General features: G+C 38.3%; 1 protein-coding gene across 4 annotated transcripts in view; it reads right to left on the bottom strand.

Annotated features, from left to right (window-relative positions):
* Nucleotides 1-707: 707 nt before the first annotated feature.
* Nucleotides 708-16,775, bottom strand: part of Tafa2 (TAFA chemokine like family member 2) — a 464,270-nt gene continuing 448,202 nt past the window's right edge. For 3 of the 4 annotated variants that reach the window (XM_032913322.1, XM_032913308.1, XM_032913330.1), the window contains exons 5-6: nucleotides 11,356-11,600; nucleotides 708-2,857 (exon numbers count right to left, since the gene is read on the bottom strand). In XM_032913322.1, coding sequence (XP_032769213.1) covers nucleotides 11,589-11,600 — 12 coding nt within the window. In that variant the 3' untranslated portion in view covers nucleotides 708-2,857; nucleotides 11,356-11,588. The remainder of the gene's footprint in view (nucleotides 2,858-11,355; nucleotides 11,601-16,775) is intronic. The other variant, XM_032913314.1, reaches the window with a different exon arrangement.

Below are 16,775 nucleotides of genomic sequence, written 5' to 3'. Positions count from 1 at the left end.
TAAAGCTGTAGGTTATTGTTCTAAGACTAGGAACTTCGGGGTTGTTGTAGCCAGTCCTTTACCGGTCCCTCACATCTGATGCATGTTCCAGAGTCCTACAGTGAAATGTCACCAATGCACTTTTAGAGGGTGAGAGTATACACACATACTTCATGTGAAAACTGACAGACATAGGAATACATCACCATTTGAGCTCATGGTATTACACCAGTGTGAGCTTCTGTGTTGTGACAACGTATTAGGATTTTGAAGGATGTTATCCCTAAGGGAAAGGTGAGAAAGGGAAAAGTGATACCCTATACTGTCCTCCGGCAGCTTCTTGTGAATTTTAAACAATGTCAGAATAAAGAGACATTTTCAAAAGATATTATATATATTTGAAATATATATAATTAATATATATTAAGACATGGTATTGATGCTTACATCTACTCTCACGTGTTTCCTAATAGCTTATAGCTTTCATTATGGATTTCAGATGGATTTTAGCATTTGTGTTCACAGGTGCTTTGCAGGGGAAAATCACAGCTATCAACGTACTGATCTCTTAGTTTCCTAAGAAGCAAGTCAAATGTTAGAACCCTATACAAATGGAAAGTTTAACACAGAACTTTATTAAAAAAGGTTGAAGAATTTGTCGCCTCCATCTAAATTCAATGTTGTATTGCTTACTAACTAGGATACTTTTAAAATACGATACAAGAAACCAGATTCTCCACATTTTACTTGTGAAAGTGAGTCCACTTTATATTCCAATTTTATTTATTTTTTTCCGAATAGTCACAACATTAATCTACCGGGAATATTCTAGATCATATATTTGAAATTCCATTTATTTTTTTTCTATCGATAGACATGTATTACACTTTTATATAATACAGAAATTCCAGCGTTGGTTTAAATAACATAGTTTTCAAAATGAGAAGCATGATTCGTAATTTCAAACAAACCTAGGATAAATTCTTAATATCCCAAATGATAGTTTTTCATTTTTGTTCCAGAGGAAGTAGTGGTGCTTCGTTTGACAGAGAAAGTGCAGCACAATCGTTACTCCTCTCATTTTGACTCTGTGTAGACTTGGACCACCCAACAGGTTTTAAGTTAAAAGTGAGGTGGGAATCGCTTCATTCCACATATTCATGAGGCAGTTGACTTTTGCTCAGTATTAAAAGTGTGGTTTTTTCCGATTTAATTTTTAACACTTTTTAACAATTTTAGCTCTTCTTCCTACTAAAGGGTTCTAGTTAACGTGTGACTCTTTTTGAGTATTGTTACAGACTAACAGATACAGATTCTTCTCTAGAATATGTGAACCTCCATCCTAGAAACCAACACAAGGTTAACTGGCTTTGCCAATGAGTTCTAGAAATACAAGAAGTCCCAAACAGCTTCACTCTCTTACTAAAATGATGGACCATCTAATGGCATGATCTGTGAAGCATTTCGATCAAGTTAAAATAAACAAGACATGGAAAAAACCCTTGCCTTTATGTTCCTTCAAACTATAGGTTTACATTGTACTATTATTATAGGGTGGCCGTAACCACTGTTCCCTTCCCCCGCTTCACAAGTGAAACAAAATAAATGCCGTACAAAATTATACATTCTGTAATAACTTAGAAAAAGGTAAATCAATGTTTAAGGCCTTTAAATATTTGTAAGAAAACTCCTGAAGAACTAAAAGCACAAGTGAAAATATGGACAAAATACTGGCCAAGAATTATTTGAATAGAACAACCATAAGCACGTATTTAGACCTTTGTGGTCAAGGAAAATCAACAGATTTTTTTTTCTATCCACAGACTGAACAAATATATAAGCATTCAAGCAGTCATTGGAATCGAGCAAGAGATGATATTAAAACAAGACAGAAAGGATAGTTTAAGAAAATGCTAGAAGAAATGTAAGTGATGAGAAATTAGAGAAGCACATGCATCCCTGGCCTGTTTTATTTTATTTTTTTAAATCAAAAGCTACCTGCTAAGTTGACTGTACATTGATGATTTCTGTGAAGGAAAGTAAAAGGAAATATAAAAAAAGAAAATACACTTTAAAAAAAACTGGAAGGAAGGGTGCACTGGAGGCACAGAGTACTGTGTAATGGGAATTGGAACCCAGTCCTAACTGCTATCTGTTTAACTGTCAGAGAGCTGCAGTCCGTATTAGCCTTGGGGAAATGTGCCAGCTCGCCTACACATTCTTTTATGAGGGACGTAGTCAGATCACTGTGATTTGCCAATGAGTATCATTATCCGTGGATAAATACTTCTATTCCTTTTACAGAGGCAAAAGCAAGATGTTAAAACATGTAGGCTTTCAGGGTTTCAAGGTTAGAATACCAATAAAATTAATTGTCTCGGTCTATGCCATGCCGGAAGAGTTTGCAAAGGGAACGTCATCAAAGCTGTGCACAGTCCTATTAGACAAGGAAGAAAGGAGCCAGGAGCACATCCATGACGGGACAGTGTGCTTGGGAGACAGCTTCAGACACAAGAGCAGTCACAGCTGAGGCCAGAAAATCTTACAGGTGACGGTCTCTGGTGTCAGCCCAGAAAACCAACCCTATCCCGGCTCCGTGAGAGCAGAGTTCCGCTTCCCTCAGAAACATCATGAGCCAAGCACAGTTCACAGCTGACGAAGTCTTCAGCACCCAAAGTTCACTTCAGACTTCTTTAAAGTCTTAGTTTCAGTAGGAATTAGAGGACAAGCCATAGAATTCCTTGGAAATGGGTTTTAAATGTCTCTTCGGAGAGTTATAAAAATCTTCCAGGTCACTGTAGGAGTCCAGTTTCTATGCTGATGTCTCCGTGAACCCAGCCTTGAGGATTACTTGATTTAGGAGTCGTTAATGAGTTACCTGGAAAGGAAGGAAAAAATATGATCAATATTCTATAATAAAGCTACAACCCCAGAACTAGTAAACAGGAGCTAATGGTTTCTAGGTAGTTCTCACTGGATCAAACACATCACTGAGTTCTCCAGTATTCCTGTGTTCATATACTACTAAAACAGATGCATGCTTTCTTTCTATCATTTTGTAATATTCTTAAAACAACTTTCCTTATTATTTCAAATGTCTCCCACTATGAAAAAGACATTTGCTGCTGGCAATAGTTCCCTTGTCTGAAGGAGAATGATTTTGAGAATCCTCTCATTTGTGAAGATAAGGTAGCTGTAATCTGTAGACCTCTGTAGAGAAACGTCTTTGATCAGTAGAGTTCAGTCAGAGGATGTTCTCAACCCTTGGAGACCCATTCTACATAATCCGTTCTCAAAACAGCATAAAACCCAGGCGGGAGGGAGTGTGCTATCAAACTCTGTTATATGTTCTGAAAAATACCATCTCTGTGTGATCAAAAGAATGCTTGTGGAAGCAAAAAATGAAGAACGGGGCAATGACTTAGCAAATTTCAAAGTGTGTAGATCTTCTTATAAAACTAATTGTATTTCTAATGCAATTTGAATCAACTAGGAAGGTTCACAGCAAATTGTCATAACTATTAATATCCAATATATTGTATGTATATATGAAATGAAATGAATGTGTTGTAAATAAATTACTTACATTTGCAGAAGTGATGTAGGAAAAACATAAAACTATTGCTATATTAATGCACTCTTTGCTTTATACCATTATTAGGTAGGTTACCCTTAGAAAATCCCCTAGGTATCATCCTACACCAATGGGTACTAAAAATGTGATGTTTTAAAATTAAGGTGCACACCTGGTTTTATTTCATTAGGTGACTTACACAGCTGTTTAGCCTTTGATAAGATGTTTGTTTAAAAGGCTGCCTTATTTTGTTGTTTTGTGGTGTGTCATGAAAAATGAAATTATTAAACTCAATAACAAGGTAATTCTACTTTGCTCTCCCATAGCTGATCTCAAGTTACACTGCAGAAAGACATGCAAAATTCAAAATGTTTTTGAAACAGGAGGATGGCTAACTTGTTTTTGTCTTGTGGCCAACTGCTACTTATCCCATTGCCCCTCTTACACTGGGACCACAGCACAAAGGAATGTTGAATTATAGAGACCATGGAAAGTGGAAATATCTCAGGAAGAAGAGAGACTCAGCAGGTTGTCTGCCATTCAGTACTCATTCCAAGCAATCTGGGAAGGGCTCCCAGAAAGTAGGCATAAGAATGAAACAGAAATAAAATATTATTTTTTATAGATATTATGTCATAGATGCTAATGGGATCACTATGGGAAATGCTGAAAAATATTTTCACAATGACATTTACCCATATACTCTATATAGTGTAATCTTTGACTACCAGTAGCTAAGAAAAGCTCATCTACATTTTCTCAAAATTTTTTCTTCCTGCTCAGAAAATTGCTTAAGTGTAACCTGGGGAACATATTTGTAAAACTGGTGTTGGAACAAGAGAAAAGGTAAAGAGGTGTTGGAAAAGATTGAGAGAGAACAATTGATGGGTTTCAGGAAGGGGTTAATGAAGCAAGGAGGCACAATGCTGGAGATAAGGCAGAACAGGAGACATTGACCCCTAAGACAAGAAGGCAGGGTGGGTGCCCAGCCCCTTTGAACCCCCAGCTTGGAGTCACCTGAAGGTTACTATGGTATTCTCATCATTATTCCTTTATCTAAAGGTAAATATTTGTTACAGTTGGTTAATAAAAACCTGTGAGAAGATTCTGTTGGTCTTTTGCGTATGAATTAAAGCCTTGTCTTCAGGTAATTTCAAAGACAAACAATAGTAAAGACCTCCTTAAACACAACCAATGTTTCCTGCAACTCTTAGAGTCTCTGTGTGTGCATGTATATACATACTCATCAATAAATATACACATTCACACAGATATATACATTTAAGCACAAATATATACACACAAAAATATAAGTGCATACGTTTGTAATACATTTTGTCTCTTGGCCAAAATAATAACTTAAAAATCCAAAAACTAAAAACATGACCATGTAAAAAATAAGAACTATCTAATAATTATAGACTGAAACATAAAGCATTTTTTCACATTAAAATTTGCATAGAATTCTTAAGTTAATCCTTTTCTTAGATGAGGAGTATTCAATAAAATAATTTCTAGTATCAAATGAGAGTGGACGGTCTATTTTAGACTTGATCCTTCTAACTTACTTGATTAGAACACGTTATGGTTAGACATGTGACACTCTGGATTAAAGCCAGTGTGATAGGGAGACTTTCAGACTCTCTCCCTCTCAGTTTTCTCATATATAAAGGCAGGTGGTGTTGCTAACATCTGCCGTGAGGATTCAGCACTACAGTGCCTATAGAAACATCTAGTTTTGTCAGCATTAAACACCACGAAATAACAATTTCAGATATGAAAGAAGAGACATTGAAATAGAATGGAAGAAGTGTTAGAAATCCAGACAAGTCTGAGTGCTACAAATGGAGGTAAACTCAGCGTCTGCTCTTTTCAATATAGAATAATTCCTGCAGATGAGCATATACCAGCACACCCTCTGGAAACCTCGAGTTCTATACCAAGTATAATGGCAGAACCAATAAGACAAATTTTCAAATATATTTCAAATTCCTATTTTAAACATAAAACAAGATCATGAGTATAGACAACCATCTCCAATTTAACTCACCTAATAAGCACAATTCAAAGGGTATTTAAAAACAAAATCATTAAAACTGAGCAAAGAAAAATCAATCATTTAATAATTTCTCTGCTCACTGAAAAAGTTCAAAGGATCAACCTTAAATTCTGGCTTACTAGTGGATGGAGATAAATACCACCTCCTCTGCTCTAATCTCTAAATTGGGATTTTTCTGGCATATTAGAGTTACTCAATTAATCTTTATACAATCCTGCATTTTAACAAGGAAGTGTCATTAAGACAACACGTAAACATTACCCTACTTTTAGAACTAAAATATAACACTTTATACTAAAAGTCTATGTTTGATAAAATATCAAACAGTAAAATCTTCACTTTCTAAAAATAATCTTAGCAAGTTTTCATCTACTATAGCAGGAGATCTGAGGATAGAAAAATCTCGGTTGCTCCCATGTATGCATTCTACCTTCTTGGTCCAACGGGCTCCAGACACAATATGCTGTATGCGACAGAGAAATAATCCTAGTTTTGCACACACACACACCCCGACCACATGTCGTCATTGCTGCTTCAGGGCGCCCATCTATCTGCCTTTGCAGAAGTCATGATTCACAAGTCTGTTCTTCCTATAATCTTATTTGATGTCTATTGGCTGGTGTGTTACATGCAACTGTTGGACTGAGGGATCTGTGTAAATAAAAAAGTAGCAATAACAACAGTGACCCAGGGTCAAGCACAAAGCTATGCCTCAGTGGCTCTGAAAGATGAAGACACTAATGTGGTAACAATAAACCCAGGTGTCAAGGACTGAAGAAGCATCCAGTTACACCACTCCGGCAGATCTGTTCCAGATAGCTGCTTAGATTCTTAAACTAAGAAAATAAAAAGCTAGCAAGCAACACATGAGATACTCGTCTAATCTGAAATGCATAAAGCCAGTTATTTTTATACTGTCTGCACTTCATGCTTTGAACATTCGTAAATGCCCTCCATTGTTTTTGTTTTGTTTTGTTTTTTTCAAATTCAGCAATGGAAGGACATTCCAATCTGTTCTTTCTCCAAGTGTTTACAAGTATTTAAGCAATTTGGAAGAATCTTAATGTGATATATTCATAAAGTCTAATCTTCCTTGCTTCCCAAGTTCTGCTAACTGTATAAGTGGGAGCTGAGTTTGGTGGGAGATAATATGGAAATAGTGTGACCTCCAGAGCTCCATTTTGAGTTCAAATCCAGGCCCTGTGGCTTTCAAACACTGAGACTGAACACATTATTTAATCTCCCCATGTGTAATTATAGAACAATATTAGTACCTTGCCACACTCATTTTTTACTATAATTAAACCAAAGATCCCTTACAAGGAGTACATCCTAGTACACGCATTTAAAAATTAGCAGATGGGATTAGTGCTAATTCTCAAATAAGACCAAAAGTGGTACGTAGAGCTCTATCCGGCAGAGCTGTTGGGCTTGTTTGTATAGGAATACTGATTGATTGAACTGAGATCAATGGCTTGTTTGTTGTTTGTTTGTTTGGGGTTTCCTATAGTAACATACCTTGCCACTTGTTCTTCAAATAACACTGTTTTTTAAAGTCATATATTAAGAATTTCCCACTCTTTGATAACTTTGGGTATAATAAAATGTCTTTTCAGATGATTTGATACAAAACAATGATTAAATGGTTGATCTGTGTCACCAAGCTGGCAGTTCTGCTGATGATTTGACTTGATTCAAGGTACAGCAGACCCTAACATTTGTATCTTATGGCCGTGAGCTAAGAAGTCTAGACCTGTGCTAAGGAGGCAGTCACCTCTGATAGGTGCACCCTGAGCACTGAGCTACGAAGTAGAGACCTGTGTGTGTTAGAAACAGTGGCAGGCAACCACAGTGCAACCACCACTCTTCAGACACGAGCATTTTAACACTTCCCACGCTGGGGTGGTTGAGTCTACGTCTGTGTGCACACAGAAAGCACTAATTCAGCTCAGTAAGCTATAGAGAGAAATAAAAACCATTATAAGGCATCTGTAGACACTTGGAGAATTCCCTCTTGCCCCTATTAGTAGGCACGTATTATGCACCCTCTCAGATTCTTACCTACTTTACTTTTGTACCTCTCCCTTTGTGTTTCGTATGAGCCATCTTCCATGAGACTTTGCATGCTGGGCATATATCTGGGAAATCAAGGCCACACTTTGTCCAGGAATAAAACCTGCGACATGATTATATAAGAGGGAAATGGAGATGTGGTGATGCCCTACCATACCGAGGGTTACTCTGATATGGAGATGCCCTGCCGTTCTAAGGGTTACTCTGATGTCACTATTCTTTCACAGAACACTATCTAAACACCTTTTTCAGGTTGCAATATGTGTGTAGATTTGTGAAATCACTTCCAACTCTGTACAGCATCCATGTGAAATCTGCTCTTTACAGAATGACATAATCTTTTCTCTAACATAGTCATTAAAATCTTGCTATGGAGTACTGTGGAATAACATTTACATCCTTGTCATTGTAAGTTACGCACACACATTAATGGGAGAGATGCTCTGTTTGAGCGGCAGAGTCAATTTCATTCCGAAGGGAGTTAAGTTTTCTCTAAAATACCCATGTCATTAGCAAAACATTTATTTTTGTAATAATGAACATGTTTTATTTAAGCAAGTGGAAGGCAGGGAAGCGTGGCAGTATTTCTGAGAGAAAGAAGCAGGTTTAAATGCAATCTGTGTCCAACCTTCATAATAGCTGCTTAATAACGTCACAAAGAGACACAATTTAACAGGAACACTCCAACAAATTTAGCTCGCTCAATAAAGGCACAAGGAGCAGCAGAATCCCTCCATAATCTTAAGTGCTGATGTGAACGAACTTTCCTTCCGTAGACTAGAATGGCTGCTCACTGCAAATGAATTTTTTTAATGTACCTCTTACAAGGATATGAATGCAGCTCTTGCTTCACTATCTGTATACTAAATGTGCAATTAAAACGTTTTTATTCCACCGTAACGGGTTTTTCGTTTAAGCTAGAGAAAAGCTGCCATTAATTTGCTCATAACTGTATATGAACATACTCACTCGATCTCAAAGCATGTTATATAATAAGGTGTCACAAAACAGAAGGCCCCTGACTGTCAAAAAATGTGCATATGCAAACCAGCTCTCCAGATAGCTTTCATGTTTCAATGACCAGGGACTACAAAACAAGGGAAATAAATCCTTTTCACAAATATACTCATCTATATAAAATTAAAATTAAGTGTATCTTTTACTTCTGTAGCAATAGGTGTATATCTGCAGCTCTGAAAGATACTGCATGCTTACACCACAGCTTAGCTTTTCTTGCAGAGGACTCTGGGGCTGGATCAGTCCTGACATTCGTTCTAACAGTGGGGCTAGTAAGGCTGTCTAGTCAATACTTCAGCATGAGTAAGCTCGGCGACTGAATGATCTGGAACTACTTTCAGTTAATCTCACCGAATTCTTGAATATTTTAACAGACTTGGGTAATTTGGAAAAAGAGTCATTTCAGACAACCCAGGGCATTTCAGACAACTGCAGAGAGCTAACTAATCCTGTTTAGGTATAATTAGGGTGAGCTCACCTGGAAACAGAGGGATGAAGGTACCCTGGATGTGTCATACAGTTCTCTGCTGTTCTGGCAGTCACTGTGGTGAATGAGATGAGCTGAGACAGCTTTTACAGGCTGCTACGGACACTGTTTCACACCAGCATTGCTGCCTGATAGATTTAGAACTTTTGAAGTCCTTTGAATTGGTAGAGTTCTGAGCCGCCAACCTTGTCACTCGGACTAAGTTCCTAACTCCTCTCTCAGCCCCAACTAGCACTATGCCACTCTGTATTTAATCTTCTAAAAGATGTGATCATTATTGTATATAACAGCAGCACTAGGGAATTGTTTGCACAGACGGGATGTCTGGGCTTTCTGAGCTGTGCAAACGGAGTCTTCCACGGGAATGGAATCTTCAGAACAATGGACTTAGGCTATTTCTCAGAACGTTGAGCCCTGATGTATGCCTCATGGAAGGAAGCAGATGAGTGTGAGTGTGCTTCTTGTGAGCCACTCTCCCTTCAGCACAGAAAACTCATCCTCAGTTTGACTTGACTATCAGCAAATGAACTAATGTCTCACTTTGTCACTCATTAGGTATCTAATAAACACGTTGGCACTTTTCAGAACGTGTAAGCGAAAGATGCCCTTTACTTCTGGCCCCCCAACTTGTACACTCTCTGTTCCTGGTGGAACACAGACACAGGAAAACAATAATAAGCTTAGATAATGTACAAAAAGATCCTAAGACAGGAAAGTAATTTCTGAGGAGAATCTGTGTAGATTTTTTAAAGATATGAATTATATATTCTGGCATTGGAAAGTTTATAGACCATGAGATTTTTTTTTTCAGTTCAATTGGAATGTGCTTCACCTGTCAAATTTGATATTACATTTGTTTTTCGGATTCACCTCTCATTTATAAAGAATAATTTGAATGGATGGTTTTTACCCACTCTCTGCAGTAAAGTGTTAGCTTAAAATTTAAGCCTAGTCAAGAACTATACTCTTCAACAATTTCAGCTTCACTGCAGAAGAAGTAAGTGGGAGTCGTAATAAAGTACAAAAACTGTGCCTCAAACTTAGTTTGTAGTCAGTGGGACTTGGGAGAAGGGACTGGAAGTGAAAGCATCCCTCACACTGGTTTGGGGTTGCTAAGAACATTTTCTCGTAACTTCATGTTTGGTTGGAGTTACAAATGAAATGGCTTTCTGTAACATTTTCTCGGGACACCTGTCCAAATAAATAACACAGTTCTGTCATGTTAAAAAAACTCTTGGTGTAACGTGTGGAAGCACAAAGTCAGAATGTTTCGAGAATATTCTAGAAGGAGGGCGTGCTCTATCATTTCCCATTCAGTTAGCTTCGGTGATGATCATTCCATGTGTGGTGGGAATGTTTAAACCCCTTTCTGTTCACTGCAAAGTTAAAATCCATTCTCTGAAGGAAAGAACATCATAGATAATGATGCTTAACAAGCAGGATGTATGGACGATGCGTGCAACTCTGACCCATACCATCTCCTGGTTATTATCTTCTGTGGGCCTTCCTAATAATATAATTCGGTAGTCTCAAATGTCTAAAGTAAACGTGTGTGTGTGTGTGTGTGTGTGTGAGAGAGAGAGAGAGAGAGAGAGAGACAGAGAGACAGAGAGAGACAGAGACAGAGACAGAGACAGAGACAGAGAGAGTTTAGATTGGGATATTATACTTTAAGTGTGGGTAAATTCCCATACATAAAGAATAGATTAGGTAAGAAATGTGTCTGGACTTGGTTTATGGAGATTAAACGAAAGCCAGTTGGTTCAGGGCTCTTCATGCAAATTTATAAACTATGCAGGTTGATCACTGACAGATGTTCATGTACAAACAAGGGTTGTCTACTTTGTTTCTTATTCTAAGGACCCTGGCCCTGCAGAGCCCCTAGTGGTGAGAGCATAGAGTTCAGCAATGGCAGAGTATTGGTTCTTCACCATGGGGGCTTTGCACAACATTCAACATGGGGGCTTTGTAAGTCAGTTCAAGGAACAACGCTTCTTCCCAGTTGTTGCTTCCTTTATTAACCACATCATCAGTTCTTTGCCCTCTGGTCTCTAAAATTGTACCAATTTTGTTCTCTCTCTCTCTTTGAAATCAAGCACCTGGAAAACTCCAGTAACCACATGAACCGGGAGGTCACAGTTCACCCTGTTAACGCGGGGTACACACCTGCTGCTCTGTGAGAAATGAGGAGACAGGCGCTCATTTCTGGAGTTGTTTGGGATCTCTACTTCTCAAGGACACTTCTGTCCCTTCCTCAGAATCCGACCAACACTAGGATTCGCCATAACCACCGCTCCAGCGTGGAGCCAGAATAATTTTGAATGTGGAAAATCAAAAATTGTCACCAGGCACTGCAGAAACCTCCTTTTTCTATTTCCGCCATTCCAACGTGAAGAGTTTTACACGTTTGCCTAAGGAACAAACACACATCAGGTACTCCACTGTTCAACAGATCACAAGGATTAAAAGCCGGAGAGAGGGGGAACATTTTAAAAAGCATAAAGGGACAACAAGACAATACCGCCCTTTGCTTCTAACAACGCTCACAGTGAGAGTAGCTCTCTATTGCTCTTAGAGGATTATAAATGCCTAGTGGACTGCACACAATAAGTGGGGCTAACTTAAACAGCTTTTATAAGCAATTTTGACAGGGATTGTAATTTTTTCTTTTGAATAGTTTGGGAGACTTTCTACACAAACCAAAGAAAGAAGTTACATTGAATTCAAGCAAGGAGAGAACAGAAAATTCAACAGATGAGCATTTCAACATTAAAGTGTCAAAGAATCACAGAAACATTCGGTGCTAATACTCAGCTGGAATCCTAAGGTTTCATATTTGCAATCATAACCATTCACGGGCTCATCTGAACATCCTCGCCTGCAGGAATTTAGAGCTTCCTGACGCATAAACTTGAATCATTCACACTTTAGGGCAGGTAAAAGAGATCAAGCCCTTTAACCAATGTTTAAGTCTCACCACCCATGGGCACTTGCCTTTCAAGTCAACTTCACAGCTGCTAACTTATAAATCCTGCGATACCCATTAATGATCTGCATAAAGACCATGACGTGTTCAGCAGTAATTATGATGCTTTATGCATTCTTCTTCAAGGAAGATAATAGATATGTGATTCCCACATAATATATGAATATAATCTATTAAAGTATTAAATGTGAGAAAAATATGAACCATAATGTTATTCCTAATAAGTCATATAAAGGTGAAGCTAGTCCTTGGCATCAGAAAACAGAGGGGTTGTGATAGAATGAATCAAATATAACATTGCCTCCACGAATCTGAGAGGACAGAGGAGTAAAAAGTCACTGTAGAATAAAAAAGATACAATAGAGATTAAAGATCGTTTACAAATTAAGAATGTCTCAGAGTTATTGAACATGAAAAACATTTTCATTATTATTGCTAACTTTGGCCTCTCCTTATCAAACTAGAAAAAGTAATATTAAAACAATGTGTGATAGGGCAGCACTTCTGGGTACTGACCGCCCATCAAGAATATGTGACTTTACCCAGGCGTACCACGTCCAAGGTTATCAGACAATGGGTAGTGCTATTACATACAATAGATGCCAGTAGCAGATGGCAAAGAATGAAACTCGAGGCAATGTGGGAGAGTCTCACCTAGCCATGAGCAGGGGGCATCCACCATTCGTGCTCTCCCAATGACCCATGTCCTTTACAGTCTTCAAAACTGTGTCCTTAATTCTCCATTAATCACGTAACTGTTGACCACTCATTTTCCCCTCTTCTCTTCTACCCATCCTCTGAATCTGTTCTCAGTCCCTTTCCCCACCATCCCTGTTGTGAGCGAGGACTGTGCTCCATTTGGTTCCTATAAGGGGAGTCACACCCTGATAAGACTTGCCCCTGTGTATCCTTGTGTATCAATGCCACCATCACCTGATCTACAATGGTGTCATACTACAGAAAGAAACCTGAACCCATGAAACATAAAACCCTCCAGTAGCAGACCAAGCCACCGGTTTCATCTGCCCATCTTCGCAAAGGCTCCCCAGATCCACATTTAATACTCTGCTAAGCTCCTGTCCCCATCCGTGGCTTCTAGTCATCTGCACATTCAATACTGTGCTTGAGTTAAAGCCCGAAGGATATGAGGTAGCTTCATGATCCATATATTCAGAAATTTATCTATACTTAAGGCATAATTCATTATATTAAGATGATTTATGAACTGTTGAGCTGTGGTAAAGCAAGAATATTAACACGTAGTCCTTTCTTCATGACTAAGCAGTATTCCCAGCATTAAATGATCCCTGATATTTAGCAAATGAAATATTAAAACAATAGATGGATATGCATATGGAGGAATGAATGAAAAATGAATGAAGGAATGAATGAATATATGATAAGTACAAGTAGCTTCATAATGAAATAGATTTACTATTTGGATTCTCTATAAACACCCAGAGGCATGATCAGGTGACCCCATAGGCCACTTTCTCAGCTATTAATTTTTCTAGCATTACTCCCATGGTCCTGTATTTTTAGAATTTGAAATTATAGATATCTATGGGTCCTGACACTCAGCTTCACTTTTGTACCTCAGATATTTAAATGTATTCTCATTTGGAAAAGGTCTGGTTTTTAAGACAAAATTAATTCATGAAAATAATAATGCAGGAAGATAATAGCAATCTGTGATGCTTTAATTGGTATTAGACTAGCCACTTGGGATGTGGAAAATGTCCAAATGGATACATCAAGGTTTGTTCTGGCATATTTATTACAGTTAATATTTCAGCTATGAATTATCCTACTTTTAAAAATGCACTTCTCTCGAGTAATTTCCATACTGCTGCCTAACTGTCAGGGAATTTTTTCTCCTGGACTATTTCCTGGTGGCAATTATCCTATACCTAGGAATCACAGGCTCTCTTGACCAGCATGGTAGTGCCATTGAAGCAGCATCAAGTTTTCTATAGTGGAACATACCAAACAAATGATAAAATCATTGAGTCAGTCCCTCCTCCACCCGAATAATATGGTTATATAAGAGGGAAGGAGAGACTTAGCTATATTTACTATTCAGGATAAGTAATAATACCTCTTCCCTGACTTTTTCCCCTAAAGCATGAAGGCTGACTGTTTTTAAAGGAATCTTTTTTCCCCACACAAATTACAATATGGCTATACCACTTCCTACTATTTCCTACTTCTTTCCTCCCTCTAGCCCTTCCCACGTTCCCTTTCTTGTGCTCTCAAATTCATGATCTTTATTTCATTGATTATTATAACCTGGCTGGCCTGGAGCTCACAGTATAGTTCACCCTGCCTTGGAACTCACAGAGATCCATCTGTCTCTGCCTCCTGAGAGCAGAGGCTAAAGTGCATTAATGACCATGACTGGATACACCCCCACACACACACACACACACACACACACACACACACACACACACACACACACACACACACACACACATACACACACACACACATACACACACACACACACACACACACACACACACACACACACACACACTTTCTGTTCCTCCTTTGCCTTCTTCTGGTTCCTTGTGTACTTTTGAGTACATCTTGAGTTGGCTTAGTGGTCACATGGTCCTTTATGACTTCCCTATAGTCTAACAGAGCAGTGGTTTCCCTTTAGTTGTGTGGGCTGGTTTGGGTTGTTGCTCTTGATGTTGCTGCTGTTGTTGTCCAAGCTACTGATCTTCTTGTGTGCCTGGTATGGGGATTTTATATTTCTATTGCATGCTATGCTTTACATTTGCAAAGATGGAAAATTACTGTGGGACTCTGGTTGAAATTTTCCTCCAGAGAGGGCATACGTTTCCCTTTCTCAAAGGCATTTCATCAGTCCATGTACCCCTCAGTCTACTTTTAGGTATCATGGTGATTCAGAAGTACTCTGGGAATACTGTTCCGCCTCCTTTTTTCTTACAGTGCAGCACAGAGGTATGCAATCAGAAATAAAATGTGTTCACCAGGGTTATCTACTTGGTGACTGTGGTCTGTTATGACCACTGTCTGGGGTGTGTCAGAAAAGCCATGTACTTTCAATCTCTAAGATTTCCTGGTGTTGATATTTACCTCCCTGGGTCACAATAATCCTAGAATTAGACTCGTCTTTCCAGACCTTCATATTTCTCTACATGCTCTACTCTTCCCTTTTTCGCTGGATTTCTGATGTCAGAACACATACAATTTATAAATATTTTATCTTTGAAAAAAGGTGTGGTGAGATACTTGGAAGATTTTACTTAACCATTATTAAATAAGAGAGGCACATTCTAGCAGTTGAACTTCTTTGAGAAGGTTAATGTTGATAAGTCATCAAGATTTTGAAGCATTTCAGCTTTTTTCTTTGGCATTCTCCCGTTTATGGGGTAGCATCATAACAACTACCTTTGTCTGGTACACTACTGTACGTTCACTGTTATGAACAGATAGGGCGACTGTATTTTTCAGTTTTTCTGAGGTGGTCCTACTTTATACTGAACTCCTCCTAAGCATATCTTGGAGGTATTTCCTCCCATTGGTAAGAAGTTGGTAAGAAGTCTCATCACCTGAACCAAACAACTACCCTTTGCATGGAAATTTGAGTTTTAGTAAAGAACTCTTGGCTGTTGATGTCTTCAAGATAGAAGCATAAGGATTGTGTTGATTCTGGTGGGTCTAAAAGCTCAAAGCATTATTTGAAAACCACTAAATCACATTAAATTTCTCAAGAGTGTTTAAAATTATCCCTAGTTACAGTGTTGTGATATGTTCTCTGGCATTTCTATCATAAAGATGAGACATTAAGGGGGTAAAGTGTAAGCCTGACTGTAATGTTACCAGCTCATGCTGGAGTCCAGAGTCACTCTGAGGGCCACATTAAACTGAAGGCACACTCTATTACCTTCAAGGTAGATCATTTATTACCATAAGGAGGTCAAAAAGCCATCTTACAAAAACCTAGATCAATTTTAAAGCCCAGTGATATTGGAATTTAACGTCATCTAACACACCCTTGAGTTTCTCAGCTAGGTTTTACAATTTTCCAATCATATATATATTTTTAAAGCTTGTATTAGAATAGAATTTTCATATTTTTTCCTAAAATGAAAATTACCAGAGCTTCCAGAGACAAAACCACCAATAAAAGAGTATAAATGGATGGGCCCATGGCTATAGTCACATATGTAGCAGAGGATGGCCTTATCTGGCATCTGTAGGAGGGGAGATCCTTGGTTCTATGGAGGCTATTGTCCCAGCCCAAGTGTAGGAGGATGCTAGAGAGGTGAGGGGGGATTGGGTGAGTATGTAGGGTAGCCCCCTCTTAGAGCCAAAGGGCAGAGGTGATGGAATGCGGGACTTGAGGAGGGGAGACTGGGAAGGGGGACAACATTTGAAATGTAAATAAATAAAATAACCAATCAATAAAAATTTTTTTTAAAAAAAGAAAATTACTTATGGATTTCAACTTCATTGTTTCTTTTTCTTTTTTTTTCTATTTCCTTTCTTTGCCATGGAATTCATTCAAAGTTGGTTAAGATGTAATATCTGCCTGCACGTTCATCTGCTGGTGATGATTTTCTCT

Source organism: Rattus rattus, chromosome 1 (genome assembly GCF_011064425.1).
Source record: "Rattus rattus isolate New Zealand chromosome 1, Rrattus_CSIRO_v1, whole genome shotgun sequence".
NCBI classification, from domain to species: domain Eukaryota; kingdom Metazoa; phylum Chordata; class Mammalia; order Rodentia; family Muridae; genus Rattus; species Rattus rattus.
The sequence above is the reverse complement of the archived record's forward strand: the minus strand, read 5'-3'. Positions and strand labels throughout refer to the sequence as shown.